Source organism: Lethenteron reissneri, chromosome 59 (assembly GCF_015708825.2).
Source record: "Lethenteron reissneri isolate LAM-NWPU_2019-01 chromosome 59, ASM1570882v1, whole genome shotgun sequence".
NCBI classification, from domain to species: Eukaryota; Metazoa; Chordata; class Hyperoartia; order Petromyzontiformes; family Petromyzontidae; genus Lethenteron; species Lethenteron reissneri.
This window is the reverse complement of record NC_083837.1, coordinates 917,666-934,208: the sequence shown is the minus strand read 5'-3', so window position 1 is coordinate 934,208 and position 16,543 is coordinate 917,666. Positions and strand designations below refer to the sequence as shown.

Sequence of the window (16,543 nt, the reverse complement as noted above, 5' to 3'; positions counted from 1 at the left end):
TGAGTGAGACCTCACTCTCAATACGTGAGGCCTCACTCCCCAATGAGGCCTCACTCTCAATGCGTGAGGCCTCGCTCACAATACGTGAGGCCTCGCTCACAATACGTGAGGCCTCACTCCCAATGAGGCCTCACCCCCAATGCGTGAGGCCTCACCCACAATGCGTGAGGCCTCACTCCCCAATGAGGCCTCGTTCTCATGCGTGAGGCCCCCCCCCCCCCGCCCGCCGGAGCGTGAGCCCGGGGGCCGACCGCCCCCGTCCCCGCATCACCAACACGACCGCGGCCTAAGCGCGCAGGCCTCGCCGAGGGCCCGAGCCCGCGGCCCGAGCCCGAGGGCCCACGGCGCTCCAACTCTCAGCGAGCGTCACGTCGCCACGGCCTGGCACCTTCGGCAGCAGCAGCAGCAGCCGTCAGCGAGCGGAGCACACGCAGCGTAGGAGGCCGTTCCGAGCAAAACTTTTAACTTTTAAAGCTCCACTTTAAACCCTTTCACACGCCAGTTTAGCCACAACACCATCACCGCTAACCACCACCAGCCGTCTCACAACACTTGACACCACACAGAGCCACGGGAGTGCCTTGTTACACCCCTTCTCACCCCCTACTAGGACTAGCACACACACCCCGGGGTGGTCGGGGTGAAGGAGGTGGTGGGTGTTGAATAGAGAAACGCCGCCGCGGTGTTGTCAGCGTGAACACGGGCGTGGTGCCGAGACCTACGTCCGAGTCGGCGCCGCTGCGTGAAGCTCTCTCGCGGCGGTTCTAGACGTGTCGATTGGAGCGGCCGCGATTCATGAGCGATGATGTTTCAGCGTATGGGACATGTTTTTTTACATCACAGCAGCAGCAGCAATACCACCACCACCACCTCATCCTCCATTGACAGGCGAGCTGGGGGGGTGTTTGCTCCAGATCACAGTGTTGTTTATCAAGCGTCGGGCGAAACCAAGTATCGGGCGAGGTTGATAACGAAGAGCGAGACTTGTAGCGATGAAAATTTGCCGCAAAGCGCCTTCGTCGAAGCGGACGAGAGAGTTGAACTTTGTGGAACGCTCCTGTTATTACCCGTCCAAGTGGACTCGTCCGCTAGTTCAATTCGGCGCGCGTTGATTGGCTGGCAGGCTCGTGACGCAGCGATCCCCCCTTACCATATATGGTATGTGTGGTGGAAGCCTCATTAACATAATTTATGATAGAGTGGAGGAGGAAATCCGATTATCTATGAAGCTCTTGATCACTGATGTCTGGATAGGGCGGGAGGTTAAAAAAACAATACAAAAACACGATAGGAGTGCAAAGTATAGGATTTGTAAACAAAAAACGTTCGAAATATGTACTAATAAAAGTAAGATAATATAATTCATCTTCTTGGTTCTTTCGGTAAAGCCACGTAGAAGGAAAATAATAAAATAATAAAATAAAACATCATTAAATCATTCTCACGACGTTTCGGCCACAACGCAAGCAGCCGTCTTCTCGACAGACCTGTTCTCCACCTGAGGACGGCTGCTTGCGTTGTGGCCGAAACGTCGTGAGAATTATTTTATTATGTTTTATTTTTATTATTTTATTATTTTCCCTTCTACGTGACTTTACCGAAAGAACCAAGAAGATGAATCCCTGCAGTCATGAAAGCTTTAAATCGAAAGATAATAGAGTTGTTTTTTTTTTGGGGGGGGGGGGGGTGAGATCGCGTAAATATATGAATGTGTCGTTAAACCCGCCACCACCAGCCACAGCCAACTAGTGAGGTTTGTCACGTAACACAACGTGGCAAATTGGTTACTCGTACAACACGACGCCACAACATTTGCAATCCGAGTGTACGACGTTTCGCCAGCAATCACAACCGGCTTCATCAGGAGGTCAGCAGCCAGATGTGTGGAGAAGTCCGCCTGTTCCGTGCCTTGTGTCGAGGCGTCGGCGTGGTGACCAGCACGCCTTGTGCGCTCTTCTCTAGTAAGGATGATGTTGGTCGCCAAAACCTTCGTGTTTCACTAATAAGGTAAGATATGCACATTATACTGGTAGGAACGAAGTGAACCAGCCTACAATAGATTATATCGTCCGTCCGTCCGATGTCCGATTAGGTGTAGGAACATCGCCCCCTACTGAAAACACTTGGCAGAACCCTACAAAAACCTTTAGACTCAGTGAGGCTTTTCTGGCTAAACAAGTGTAACATTCCCTTATAATTCCCTGAGATAGTTTTTTAATTCCCTGAGATAGTTTTTAATTAAAACATTTACGTTAAAAATTAACTCACAGCTAGGCCTAAAGCTTAGAACTAGGCCTCAAACTCTCCCTTCGTATCGTACCCCCGCGTGTGTGAAAGGGAGTTAATGTTTAACAATGTTACATTCCCTGATGCTTTTAAATAGAAACATTTAAATGTAAAGCTTTTACATAAATAATAAAAAAAAAAAATTAAAAATTAACTCACAGCGGCCTAAAGCCTACAGCTAGGCCTAAAGCCTAGAACTAGGCCTCAAACTCTCCCTTCGTATCGTATTTGTTCGTTCCTACCAGCCCACCCCGCAGGGACCTGTTTTTGTCAAGGCGCTCTTCCCCCTCCAACCCAGCAGCTTAAATAGACGCTCCAAGCCTGCATGGGTGTTTCATTCAGACGCTGTCTTCCCGACAGACCTGTTCTTCACCTGAGGACGGCTGCTTGCGTTGTGGCCGAAACGTCATGAGAATTATTGTATTATTTTTTATCATTTTATTATTTCCCTCCTACGTGACTTTACCGAAAGAACCAAGAACAACCGTCGTCACAGCACACGTGTGGAGAGTTTTTATTTATTTATTTTAGGCACACGTACCACGTGGTCATGTGACAAAGCTTCAGTGGGGAGAGAGGGGACATTGGGTTGGGGTTAAAAGCCACTTATTCAATTTGAAACATTTTATTCCGTTAAATATATATTTGCTTAGATGTTATCTAGTTGTTGTTTTGTTTGTCTGTGCTGTTACATTGTATTGGTATCTTGTATTATTACATTGCACTTGTTATATTTTATTCTTATATTGTATTATATTGTTTGTCTTGTTACATTGTATTGTTATCTTGTATTATTACATTGTATTGTTATATTTCATTCTTCTATTGTATTGTTATATCGTTTGTCTTGTTACATCGCATTGTTATCTTGCATTATTATATTGTATTATTCTATTGTTTGACCTTTTGGAACTTTCGCAGAGCAGTTACACCACTCCTCCCGTGTCGGCAGAGCGGCCAGTGGAAGTGGACCCCACAGAGCTACGTCTGAGATCCCTGCTCCATACAGCAGAGGGCAGCACTCGCCCACGTGGATGTTGTCATGTTCGTCGCGTGAGAGTCGAATCTGTCGATATTGTTCATTCTCAGAGCTGGACTTTAGCCAAATTTAGTGCACGGCGACATTTCACCGAATATTTGTTGTTGTTTGTTGTTGTTGTTTGTTGTTGTGTGCAGTCACTCGTGACCAGGCCGAGGTCATGAACTCACTAACAATTTGAGAAGCCGGCTTAGGGGCCTCCATAAATGACGTCACGCGATTTTTAACGATTTTTGACCCCCCCTCCTTCGTCACACGGCGTCACAAAAAATCAGACCCCCCCCCTCAAATGTGACGTCACAAAGCTCTGCCCCCCACCAAAATAAAACATGCTTCAAATCGCTTTAAACTATTGTCATTGTAGTGCGTAATTAATGTGGCACTGCACTCTGATGTTGTAGAAGAAAACGTTTATTAAAAAGTCTGTTTAATTAAGTGGAACGTGTTGTCTATATTTTAGATTTCAAGCTTTTGTGACTGCAAGGATTCATATTCTTAGGTTTTTTCGGTAAAGTCACGTAGGTAAAAAATTTAAATTTATAAAAGTAAAAATTTGTTTTATTTTACTTTTATTAATGTTATTTTTTTACCTACGTGACTTTACCGAAAAAACCTAAAAATAGCTTGTCTATATTTATTTAAAGTTGCGCATTTTGATGTGACGTCACATTTCTGAATCCCCCCCCCCCTCGTCACACATCGTCACAAATGTCTGACCCCCCCCCCTCCCCCCAGGTGCGTGACGTCATTTACGAACGGCCCCTTAATCGCAGGCAATCGCCCAGATTCGAACCCGGGCCCTCCCCGTTGGCGTCTCAGCGCCCTGACCTCTGCAACTCGACCACGTGGTCGAGGCCACGTGCTCGAGGCCACGTGGTCAGACCACGTGGTCGAGGCCACGTTCATACAAAGAGCAGCAGGGCCGAGGCTGCCTTGGCCACGAGGTTCAGGTGGTCGAGGAGGCTGACTTGGTAGTACCACCACAGGGCGAAGTTGAGCAGCCCAACGGCGGAGAGAGCCGAGAGCGAGAACATCAACCGCTTGGCCAGGAAATAGCCGGGCACTCTGCAACAAGAAGAAGGAGGAGGGGATGACGACGATGGAAGGAGATGACGACACTCGGACTTTTAAGAAACATCTCAAGGCCTCTGATACACTACACTATGCACTACACTACTATACACTACACTATATACTACACTACTATACACTACACCATACACTACTATACACTACACTATACACTACAGTGACTACACTATACACTACACTACTATACACTTTACTACTATACACTATACACTACACTTTACACTACACTACTATACACTATACACTACACTACTATACACTACACTATACACTACACTTTACACTACACTATACACTACTATACACTATACTATATACTACACTATACACTACACGACTATACACTACACTATACACTACACTACTATACACTACACTATACACTACACTACTATACACTACACTATACACTACACTACTATACACTACTATACACACTACACTACTAAACATATCCACAACACCTCAAGGCCTCCTCCTCTGCCTGCCTGGGCGAGAGCTGTCGAGCAGACCTCCCCGCCTGTGGGCTCGTTGACTTTTTCGCTAAATCCGGCACGTGATGATGATGGTGCAATCATAATCACGATGACATCATCATCATCATCGTCGTCGAAATGATTATCATGACCATGATCATTCGCCACGTGCCCAGGGACGGCTGCCGCTGTGACGCAACGGTCACGTGACACGGCGGCAGCGGGGGCCGGGTTCGATTCCAACTCCCGGCGCGCTCGCAGTTTTTTTAAAACAATGGGGGGGGGGATCCAGTTACTTCAATACCCCCCCCCCCTCCAATGAGTTGACCGCAGTGAGCCGCGGTGGCTATGAGATGTTAACTACCTCGCTTGGTCTACAGGAGGTCGTGGGTTCGATCCCGACCCTGACGACGCCTGTTGTATATTTGGAGTTTGCGTGTCTCTCTCCCCGTGGTGAGATGTTAACTACCTCGCCTGGTCTACAGGAGGTCGTGGGTTCGATCCCGACCCTGATGCCTGCTGTACATTTTGAGTTTGCGTGTCTCTCTCCGTGGTGAGATGTTAACTACCTCGCCTGGTCTACAGGAGGTTGTGGGTTCGATCCCGACCCTGACGATGCCTGCTGCTGTATATTTGGAGTTTGCGTGTCTCTCTCTCTCATCATCATCACAGTGGCTAGGAGATGTTAACTACCTCGCCTGGTCTACAGGAGGTCGTGGGTTCGATCATCTTTGACGCCTGCTGCTGTATATTTGGAGTTCACGTGTCTCTCTCGGTGGTTACGTGGATTTTCTCCGGGTTCTTCTCCCGGTTTTCCCCTCCCACATTTAGAATCAACGCCGCGTGTCTAAGGAGTGAGTATGCGGCCGCTGTTAGTCATTCCCAACCGGTGACGATACGCCGCTCTGTTGAGCTGTCATTTGCGTTGGCACGTGGGTTGAACGTCGAGTTTAACGTCGGCCGCAACGTTGACCCGACGTTGGGGCGATCGTGCGTTGGGTGCCGCGGTGTCGCACGCTCACCGCTTGTTGTCCGTCCCCATGTAGCCCTTGAAGTACTTGTAGCGCGCCACGATGTACATGAGGCCGATGAAGGCGGCGGCGGCTGCGGACAGGAAACACGCAAAGTTGGCACCAACCACGTACCCCCAACGTTGGCACCAACCACGTGTCCCCAACGGTGGCACCAACCACGTGTCCCCAACGGTGGCACCAACCACGTGTCCCCAACGGTGGCACCAACCACGTGTCCCCAACGTTGGCACCAACCACGTGTCCCCAACGTTGGCACCAACCACGTGTCCCCAACGGTGGCACCAACCACGTGTCCCCAACGGTGGCACCAACCACGTGTCCCCAACGGTGGCACCAACCACGTGTCCCCAACGGTGGCACCAACCACGTGCCCCCAACGTTGGCACCAACCACGTGTCCCCAACGTTGGCACCAACCACGTGTCCCCAACGTTGACACCAACCACGTGTCACCAACGTTGACACCAACCACGTGTCACCAACGGTGGCACCAACCACGTGCCCCCAACGGTGGCACCAACCACGTGTCCCCAACGGTGGCACCAACCACGTGTCCCCAACGGTGGCACCAACCACGTGTCACCAACGTTGACACCAACCACGTGTCACCAACGTTGGCACCAACCACGTGTCCCCAACGTTGGCACCAACCACGTGTCCCCAACGTTGACACCAACCACGTGTCACCAACGTTGACACCAACCACGTGTCACCAACGGTGGCACCAACCACGTGCCCCCAACGGTGGCACCAACCACGTGTCCCCAACGGTGGCACCAACCACGTGTCCCCAACGGTGGCACCAACCACGTGCCCCCAACGGTGGCACCAACCACGTGTCCCCAACGGTGGCACCAACCACGTGTCCCCAACGGTGGCACCAACCACGTGCCCCCAACGTTGGCACCAACCACGTGTCACCAACGGTGGCACCAACCACGTGTCCCCAACGTTGGCACCAACCACGTGTCACCAACGTTGACACCAACCACGTGTCACCAACGTTGGGCCAACGTTGGTGACACGTGGTTGGTGCCAACTTTGGCGTGTTTACTCGGGACCAAACAAGGAGGCATATAATAATAATGAAGACGTTATTGAGAATTGTCAGCTTTGTAACACGTGGAGGACATCATGAACGTTTCCATCAATCCCAGCAAACAAATGTGAAGATCCCCCGTGTAGCCTTAACAGACTGTTGGGGCAAGTGCTGTTAGCGAGTAGCACCTATGAAGGTCGGGACGGCACACGAGAGGGTGGGTGGCTAGCACCACCCCCGGCCGCTTTTGTCCCCCCAGTGGCGATGTTTACTACACACCGCACCAGGTACTCCTTTGAGGCAGAGTCAACCTTAGCGAGGCCCAGGACCGGTTCAGATCATCGCCACCAGTGTTTGCCATGAGCGGGAATCGAACTCGCGTCGCCGGGTTCAGTAGCGCAGCGTAGCGCTGACCGCTGCACCACCGCTCCCCAAATCAGTCTCTGCTCCACCTCCATTCACAGTCAACGCGACGCAGCGAGCGCACGCGCGCAGCGATCCGGTGGAGTGGTGGCACAGCGGTTAGCGCGCCGAGCTGCGAACCCGGCTCCGGACCCGAGTTCGATCCCCGCTCACGAACGGCCGCGGACAACGGCGGCGAACCCAACGATCGAACCAGAATGGGAACTTTGATTTCTACCGGAGGAATCCGATGAGCTACGCGAAGGGGAAGGGGGGCGGGTCAGAAGGTCACGACCACAAACGGTGCAAAACACACGATCGGAGTGCGAAGCATCCGGAAAGCGAAGACGAATCACTCAAGCGACAAGCAAAAAAAAACAAAGTGCCGCGACGTCCCTCGCACAGGCATGGGGTTGGTACGACACCGGCACGGACAGAGTTGTCGTACGACTCAGGGGTGGAGAACGTCCGGCCCGCGGGCCGTACAAGGCCCGCGAAATCATTTAGTGTGACCCTGCCAAGGCAACCGCAGGCGGGATTCGAAATTCAAAAATCTAGGAGCAAACCTGGAAAAGCAGTTGCGAGTAGCAGCAACATCATCAATACCAGCTAACATCATCACATGCCTCGCCAAAGAGAAGCAGTTCCAGCCATCGCATTAGGGTGAGTTAATTAAACGTTTGACCAAATATAACGGGCTAATTTTTGAGTTGATAATTTTGTATGGCCCGCGAATGATGTTACAAATATCCAAATGGTCCTTGGCAGAAAAAAGGTTCCCCACCCCTCCACGTGGTGTCGTGTGCGTGGTGTGTGTGGCAGGTGGTCACGTGGTGTCGTGGTGTGTGTGGTAGGTGGGTCACGTGGTGTCGTGGTGTGTGTGGTACGTGGGTCACGTGGTGTCGTGTGCGTGGTGTGTGTGGCAGGTGGTCACGTGGTGTCGTGGTGTTTGTGGCACGTGGGTCACGTGGTGTCGTGGTGTGCGTGGTAGGTGGGTCACGTGGTGTCGTGGTGTGTGTGGTACGTGGGTCACGTGGTGTCGTGGTGTGCGTGGTAGGTGGGTCACGTGGTGTCGTGGTGTGTGTGCTAGGTGGGTCACGTGGTGTCGTGTGCGTGGTGTTTGTGGCACGTGGGTCACGTGGTGTCGTGGTGTGCGTGGTAGGTGGGTCACGTGGTGTCGTGGTGTGTGTGGTACGTGGGTCACGTGATGTCGTGGTGTGTGTGGCACGTGGCCTCGGTGCCCCTGTGGGTGGTCAGGACTCGTCGGGAGGTCGCACCAGAGCTGGTGAAGAGGCCGGCGGTCCACATCGTCACCAGGAAGATGGGGTAGTAGTCTTGCAGGTTTTGGCTACGCACGCAAACACACGTGTTATGGCGGGCTGTGCTGTACTCCCTACATCCACGTGTTGTCACTCATCACAACGCGATTATTCCACAACGGGAACGCAACGACAGCTTTATAGGATAACAGACTGCACTGTTATAATGAGCTAAGAGCAGAGGTTGGGAGGGGGGGGCAGACGGAAGCGGTAGTGGAGTGGTGGTGGTGAGGGGTGGCTCACTTGGCCCTGTAGACGGTCTCCAGCTCGGTGTTGCCCGTCACGAAGGGATGCTTGATGTTGTACTTCCTACGCATCTTCACCACCATCTGGAGGAAGTATGCTGTGGGGGGGGGGGGGGGCACAACGTGAGCGTTCTCATCCCCGTGGGCCGGTGGCTGGCTCGGCTTGAGTTGGCTCGGCTCGCCATAGACGAGCATTGTTTATATAGACTAGCATTGCCCATAGACTAGCATTGCCCATAGACTAGCATTGCCCATAGACTAACATAGTTTATATACTAGCATTGCCCATAGACTAGCATTATCATTTCCCATAGACTAACATTGCCCATAGACTAGCATTGCCCATATACTAGCATCGCCCATAGACTAACATAGTTTATATACTAGCATTGCCCATAGACTAGCATTATCATTTCCCATAGACTAACATTGCCCATAGACTAGCATTGCCCATATACTAGCATCGCCCATAGACTAACATAGTTTATATACTAGCATTGCCCATAAACTAGCATTGCCCATAGACTAACATAGTTTATATACTAGCATTGCCCATAGACTATCATTTCCCATAGACTAGCATTGCCCATAGACTATCATTGCCCATAGACTAACACTTCCCATAGACTAGCATTGCCCATAGACTATCATTGCCCATAGACTAACACTTCCCATAGACTATCATTTCCCATAGACTAACATTACCCATAGACTAACATTACCCATAGACTAACATTACCCATAGACTAACATTACCCATAGACTATCATTGCCCATAGACTAACACTGCCCATAGACTAACATTACCCATAGACTAACATTGCCCATAGACCAACATTGCCCATAGACTCAACACTGCCCATAGACTAACACAGCCCATAGACTAACACAGCCCATAGACTAACATTGCTCATATACGGATGCATCCGTGGGTGTTTTCACTTCTCCATCATATGCAACGAAGAAGGACCACATCCCAAAACGTCACCTGTCATGTAATTTATTATTTAAAACTAAACTCTTCATTTTTTTTTATCTCACCACGCAAGTCGACGCAGAGCTACCGAGCTCTCATTCAGAAGCGACCCGGCCACAAACGACAGCTCAGCGACGTGTGGACATTGATACCTCGAAACGCGCGTTTCTAACATGCAGGGGACATCAAAAGAGACACGCAAACTCCAAATACACAGCAGCAGGCGTCGTCAGGGTCAGGATCCAGCCCACGACCTCTTGCGTACCAGGCGAGGTAGTTAACATCTCACCACGGAGAGAGAGAGACACGCAAACTCCAAATATACAGCAGGTGTCAGGGTCAGGATCCAACCCACGACCTCTTCCGGACCAGGCGAGGTAGTTAACATCTCCTGGCCACCGTGATGATGATGAGAGAGAGAGAGACACGAAAACTCCAAATACACAGCAGCAGGCTTCGTCAGGGTCAGGATCCAACCCACCACCTCCTGCATATCGTCGCGCGGCGCTTTCAGATGCGCTTCTGCGGCCGTCTGGAACGCTCTTCCTGCCGATGTTGGGAAGCCGCTGGAGCCACACCCTTTCAAAACATCACCCGGATTGACGAACTCGTTCCTTTAGAACTGCTTTCTGTGTTTAGCTTGTTGTCCTTCCCCCCTCCCGCAACTCCGATTGGCACGGTTGGCTACGTACCTGTGCCAACGAAGTTCAACGCACGTACAATATACACACGCACGCGTGCCATGTACACCTCCACCTTGTGCTGCACAGGGACAGCTGCCATTAGAGGGGGGGGGGTCCCCTAGGGGACGAGGCTTGATGTTTGGGAGGCGCTTTCAGAAGCCGGGGCATTGAGCGCCCCAGCGCACGTAAGCCCTCGATTGTTGAGCGGAGAACTGGAATGAGAAAACACACGTACACGTACACACAGACACGCACACGTACACACACACAGTCCTCACCATTCTGCCAGCAGCTCAACAAGGACGTGGCCAGCAGCAGGGCGACATCTTCCATCCGCGCGATCATCGCGGCTGAGACGAGGCGGGGAGAGACGCTCTGCGACCGGTGCGGACGGAGTAGCCGACTTGGTTTGCGACCGGCTGCGTTTGGTCGCCAACGAATTTCAGAAAATCGCTGGCGGGGCGGGGTGGTGGTGGTGTCGCTTCGGCTCGCTTCCTCCGTGTGTCAATTTTGCGGCGGCCACATGCCGGCAACCCGCGTTGCCCAATTCTCGGTTTCGCGGAAATGTTCTCGCTGCCAATGCGCTCACGAGAAGAATCCTCGGAGTGAACCTCACGGCCAAACCACGAGATCGGCGAGCTCCACAGAGCCGGTGAATCTGGGGGTCGAGGTCCTCTTGAGCGCCAGCGTGGGGTGACCACCTGGGCTGCCCAGCCACGCGTGTGCGGCGGCCCTGGGGTTTAGGGTTGCCTACGTCTGATTTACAAAAAGAACAAACCCCACACCACCCACCCAGGGCAACATCATGGACGGAGAAATATCTCACGGTGCCACAAGACGGGAGGAATACCGTTGCGTGCGGTTCCCCCGTGACTCCGATTAGCACGGTCGGCGACGTACGGTGTGAAAGAGGTCCCACATGCGGTGCATGAATATGAACGTGTAAATGCATCGTCTCGAGCGGTGTCATTACGGTGACGAAACAAAAACCACCGGCACTTCTCACGTCCTGGGAAGATTGAACAGATTTGGTGTTTTTTTTTCTTCTTCCCCAGGACAGCTGTGGGGCAACATTGTGGACGAACAATCCCGGGTGAAGCCAGGACAAGGGCACGTGCCGAAAGTGGCGGTAGAAGTGGCCATGGGAGGTAATGACAGGGGAGTCAGTTGTGAATGCGAAGGGACTGGTGGCCACGGGAGGTAATGACAGGGGAGTCAGCTGTGAGTGCGAAGGGACTGGTGGCCACTGGAGGTAATGACAGGGGATTCAGTTGTGAATGCGAAGGGACTGGTGGCCACGGGAGTTAATGACAGGGGAGTCAGCTGTGAGTGCGAAGGGACTGGTGGCCACTGGAGGTAATGACAGGAGATTCAGTTGTGAATGCGAAGGGACTGGTGGCCACGGGAGTTAATGACAGGGGAGTCAGCTGTGAGTGCGAAGGGACTGGTGGCCACGGGAGGTAAGGACAGGGGAGTCAGCTGTGAGTGCGAAGGGACTGGTGGCCACGGGATGTAATGACAGGGGATTCAGTTGTGAATGCGAAGGGACTGGTGGCCACGGGAGGTAATGACGGGAGTCAGCTGTGAGTGTGAAGGGACTGGTGGCCACGGGAGGTAATGACAGGGGAGTCAGTTGTGAGTGCGAAGGGACTGGTGGCCACGGGAGGTAATGACAGGGGAGTCAGTTGTGAGTGCGAAGGGACTGGTGGCTACAGGAGGTAATGACAGGGGAGTCAGCTGTGAATGCGAAGGGACTGGTGGCTACGGGAATGATCGAGAAGGGAGCGTGGTCAGGCCACGGAAGAGGACGGTGGAGCGAGCGTCCAGAATCAGCGAGAATGATCGAGAAGGGGGGCGTGGCCTCGGTCGGTATATACGTAAGAAGGAAATGCGTGGGAGACTCGGGGCTGTTGCAATGGAGTCCCCGCCTGATGTCTAGTGAAGTTTCTTCAATAAAGTGCCATCTCAATTCGTCATTACACAGACAATTAATTATTTAAAACAGGAATTGGAAGAAGGAACAAAAACCTCATTTGTACAAATCTGTCTCGGGGAGCGGACCAGGGCGCAGCCGCAGCCGATACATCCGGCCGGCTTGCACAGACATCCCACAACTCAGCCAGAGACGATGTCTCATCATCATCATCATCACAGCTGTCAACCCATCACGGTTTACCCCGTGCTCTTGTACAGGGGAAATCAGTTTTCTGGTCCACACGGCGTACAGTCCTTTCTATACGGGCACAAACAAATGTCTTTGTGTTTCTCCCTTGTGATGGGACTTTGTGGGATGAACGTTGAGATTTAAAAGGGACACGGGGTGACCAATAAGGAATACGGAGTAAGCCGTATGGGCTGAGGGCGATGTACGTTGAACCTCTTTCGCACCGTACGTCGGTGCACAGGAAATCATCTTCCACCCTCCCACGACTGCGAACACTTTGTCAGGACCTTGCTGAAAAGAAGAGGAGTCTTCAGAGTAAGCGAGGGCTTTGCCCGGGCAAGCGAGCGTAGCTAATAACAGATTCACGATTTCACCAGTTCTCATGGAAATCCAATAATGATTATGTCTTTAATCAGAGCTTTAAAATGCCACGACACATCGGCGCACCTCAAGCAATTCACCAAATACACATCAATTAGGTAAAGACATCAAGTCTGCATTCACCACACATTTATTGTGATACCAAGATCACACACACACACAAATGTACAACACGTGGTCCTTGAAACCGATTGGCCTTAACCTGAGGTGCAGTTAAAATGGCGGTGCTTGAACTCACAAAGCACGCGCTCAAGCAATCGCCTCTAACATTTATTTGACCGATAAACTCGACCACGCTTTTACAGCCCACCTCCGGGCTGCCCTTCCCAGGCTGCCCTTCCTGGGCTGCTACTGCGGAAACTGCTGCCCACACCGGGCTACGAAGACCGTGCGGGGGCAAGCGCCGTTGGCGAGTAGCGGCGGCGCCTTTGAAGGCCGCCGGAACCGGCACATGACGACGAGCCGGCCTGGACACCCCCGCCCTCCCCCCCGAGTGGCGACGTTTACCAACACGCCACACCGGGCACTCATTTGAGGCTGAGTCGACCTAAGTGGGGGCGGTGGGAGGGGGAGGGACCCGAGGATCGGTTCAAGAATTCGTCACTCGCGCCGCCTGTCGGTCACCGCTTTTCGGGACAACATTAAACGTTTCGGGGCTCGGCCCTTTTCCAGCGCCTTTTGTCGCGCCCCAGATTTGGAACGCTCTCTGCGTCCGACCGCTGAGATTCCTGCCCATTTAGAAAGCAGCTAAACCCCCCCCCCCCCGTTCTTATTTCCTAGGATATGTTCAGTAAACTACAAATGCTTTTTTTTACTTTCTGTACGGAACTGTGAAAGCCCTTTGTTGGATCTGCGGCGCATGTATAAACACTTACAATACAAAATAAATATACAATTGTTCGCCGCAAATCTGCTGCCAACGCTTATCAACTTCCTCACAGATGGACCACGGGCACGCTTCCTGAGCTATGCAAGGACAAAGATCCCCCGTGTAGCCTTCAACAGGCTGTTGGGGCAAGTGCCGGCACTGTGGCACGCGCGGGGGTGGCCAGCTACCACGTCCCGGCCGCCTTTGTCTCCCCAGTGGCGATTTACTACACACCAAGGCCGTCATTATAATAGATATTGGGGGGGGGGGACGACACACCCCCCCCCCCCCAATATTCAAATATGCTCAAAATGTCCCCCCCAATATATTTATATCAAAAATATAACAAAATAATTACTGCTATGTTATGTAAATAAAAACAACTCAAATTGGCCACAATATCTGGACTTGTCTTCATATAACAATGCATGGATTGCTGTTTATATGATTGTGGTTATGGTTGTACTTTATTAATCCCTAATCTCTGTCATTACAAACAATGAAACAAGAAAAGGTAAAAAAATAAAAAAACAGAGCAATGTAATACTATACACTATTAGACATTATTGTACAAAATAAATAAAAAGTCCATCCCATGTGTTAGTGAATTTTTTTTATATTTTAGGCAGGAAATGAGTTTTCAAATTTAGATTTTTTTTTTTTTTCTGGGGGGGACCCCCTGGAAGATTTGGTTCCCCCCAATGTTGACTCCATGGCTACGGCCTTGCTACACACCGCACCAGCTACTCATTTGAGGCTGAGCCGACCTAGGGGAGGGTCAGCCGACCGGTTCAGATAATAATCGTCCGTCTGCTGCCCGGCGGTAGGGGGCGATGTTTGCTGAACTTGCTGTGCGATTCCCATTGCATGCCATTTGTGACGATTCAATTGCATATTGGTCACCCCCGTGCCCGTATACATCTCGCATCATCATCATCATCACGGTGGCTCGGAGATGTTAACTACCTCGCCTGGTATACAGGAGGTCGGTGGGTTCGATCCCGACATAGACGACTGCTGTCTAGTCGGAGTTCGCATGCCTGTCAATCCCTTATCCGTGCCTCTACCTTACTAGAGACCGCTTCAGACCGTTATTGGTCACCCCGTGTCCCTTATAAATTTCAACGTTCATCCTACAAAGTCCCATCACAAGGTAGAAACACAAACAAATAGACACAAACATTGTTTGTGTTGCCCGTAGACCAGAGGACGCCTTTTGGTCTAACACCGTTAAAGACGAGGCTCAAAAGAAAGCTGTCTCTGGTGTGGACCAATCAGTTTCAAAGACAATGCATTTATTATCAGAGTATGTTTTTTTGTTTGCATTTTGACCACAAGCATTGTGGTTAATGCAGACATGATTCCTTGTAAAAGATTTCAGCTTGGTGTTTTAACAACTTAACAAAGCTGTTTTGTTGCCAGATTAAAGGGGAAACCCTATTCTCTTATTTTGGTCCTGGCAAAGGAGGTCCCATGATATTTATAAATACAGTGTACACAGGATATAAAAGTTCAAACCTTTCGTAGACCACGTGACTCCTGTGTGAGCCACCCCCCACTCTGAACCTCTCTCATCTACTGATCTCTCTCTCTCTCTGAACCAGCTCAAACCTCCCGTAGACCACGTGACTCGTGTGTGAGCCACCCCCCACCCTGAACCTCTCTCATCTACTGATATCTCTCTCTGAACCAGCTCAAACCTCCCGTAGACCACGTGACTCGTGTGTGAGCCACCCCCCACCCTGAACCTCTCTCATCTGCTGATATCTCTCTCTCTAAACCAGCTGAAGCCTCCCGTAGACCACGTGACCCATGTGTGCCCCCCCCCCCCCAACTCTGAATCCCTCCCCCTCTCCCCCACCGCCGCCCGCTGTGAAAACCGACGCCGCTCCTCCGTGCCAGCTCCCTCCTGCCCCTCCTCGTAGGTGCGCGCGTGTCTGCACGCTGGACTTCTCTCGCGCGTAGCACCCACCAAGCCCATCAGAGGTTCGTGCGTGTGGAGTTTTTCCCGGCGCAGTGCACGAACCGCTGCGCAAAACCGCTTCCGCCACCACCTGCCATATTTAGCATATCGTTAGATTAACTTTACACCTTGCATAATTTCCCCCCCCCCCCCCCCGCGAAACGAGGTATTGTGGAGTGATAAGATTAGCTCCGACCAAACCACGGACGCGAAACGGATTACACAATTGCAGTCTCGCCATGAGTAAAGGTACCGGTGCGGGGGGAGGAGTGGATAGACCGTGGCCAATTCTGATGAAGACCAAAATGATCACACGATCCACATCGCTTTTTTTTGTTACCTAAATACACAATTTAACTTGTAATCGTCAAGATTAAAGCGCCAGGGTGGCTCAGCGATGACAGGACAGACACGTGGTAAAATAAACACATCCCTGCAGACCTTTTGAGCGTCATCCACTTTGTACGCTGGGTTTTCTCCGGCACCATTTGGTGGCTCGGAGATGTTAACTACCTCGCCTGGTCTACAGGAGGTCGTGGGTTCGATCCCGACCCTGACGACGCCTGCTGTATATTTG

At 51.5% G+C, this 16,543-nt stretch overlaps 2 protein-coding genes across 4 annotated transcripts in view; both read right to left on the bottom strand.

Moving 5' to 3' along the window:
• Positions 1-900, bottom strand: part of LOC133357758 (ETS-related transcription factor Elf-1-like) — a 37,284-nt gene extending 36,384 nt beyond the window's left edge. The window contains exon 1 of one of the 3 annotated variants that reach the window (XM_061575870.1): positions 723-900. The gene's annotated coding sequence lies outside the window, so the exon portion shown is untranslated. Of the gene's footprint in view, positions 1-388; positions 501-625; positions 645-722 lie in introns of those variants that run through there. The other 2 variants (XM_061575871.1, XM_061575872.1) reach the window with 2 other exon arrangements.
• Positions 901-4,061: 3,161 nt separating this feature from the next.
• On the bottom strand, positions 4,062-11,057 carry LOC133357777 (microsomal glutathione S-transferase 2-like). The gene is made up of 5 exons (XM_061575895.1): positions 10,869-11,057; positions 8,930-9,029; positions 8,645-8,715; positions 5,916-5,997; positions 4,062-4,390 (listed from the first exon to the last, which is right to left on the bottom strand). The coding sequence occupies exons 1-5, from the start codon at positions 10,933-10,935 to the stop codon at positions 4,228-4,230; spliced, it is 483 nt and encodes a 160-aa protein (XP_061431879.1). The 5' UTR covers positions 10,936-11,057; the 3' UTR covers positions 4,062-4,227.
• Between the last annotated feature and the right edge of the window lie 5,486 nt (positions 11,058-16,543).

What these genes read in the sequence shown, in the direction of transcription:
- LOC133357777 (XM_061575895.1), bottom strand. Translation starts at nt 10,935, where the DNA reads ATGATCGCGCGGATGGAAGATGTCGCCCTGCTGCTGGCCACGTCCTTG. An exon ending in GAGACCGTCTACAGGGCCAA is followed by an intron (nt 8,716 to 8,929) that starts GTGAGCCACCCC and finishes TTGCGTGCGTAG; the next exon opens with CCAAAACCTGCAAGACTACT. An exon ending in CGGCCTCTTCACCAGCTCTG is followed by an intron (nt 5,998 to 8,644) that starts GTGCGACCTCCC and finishes TCCTGTCCGCAG; the next exon opens with CCGCCGCCGCCTTCATCGGC.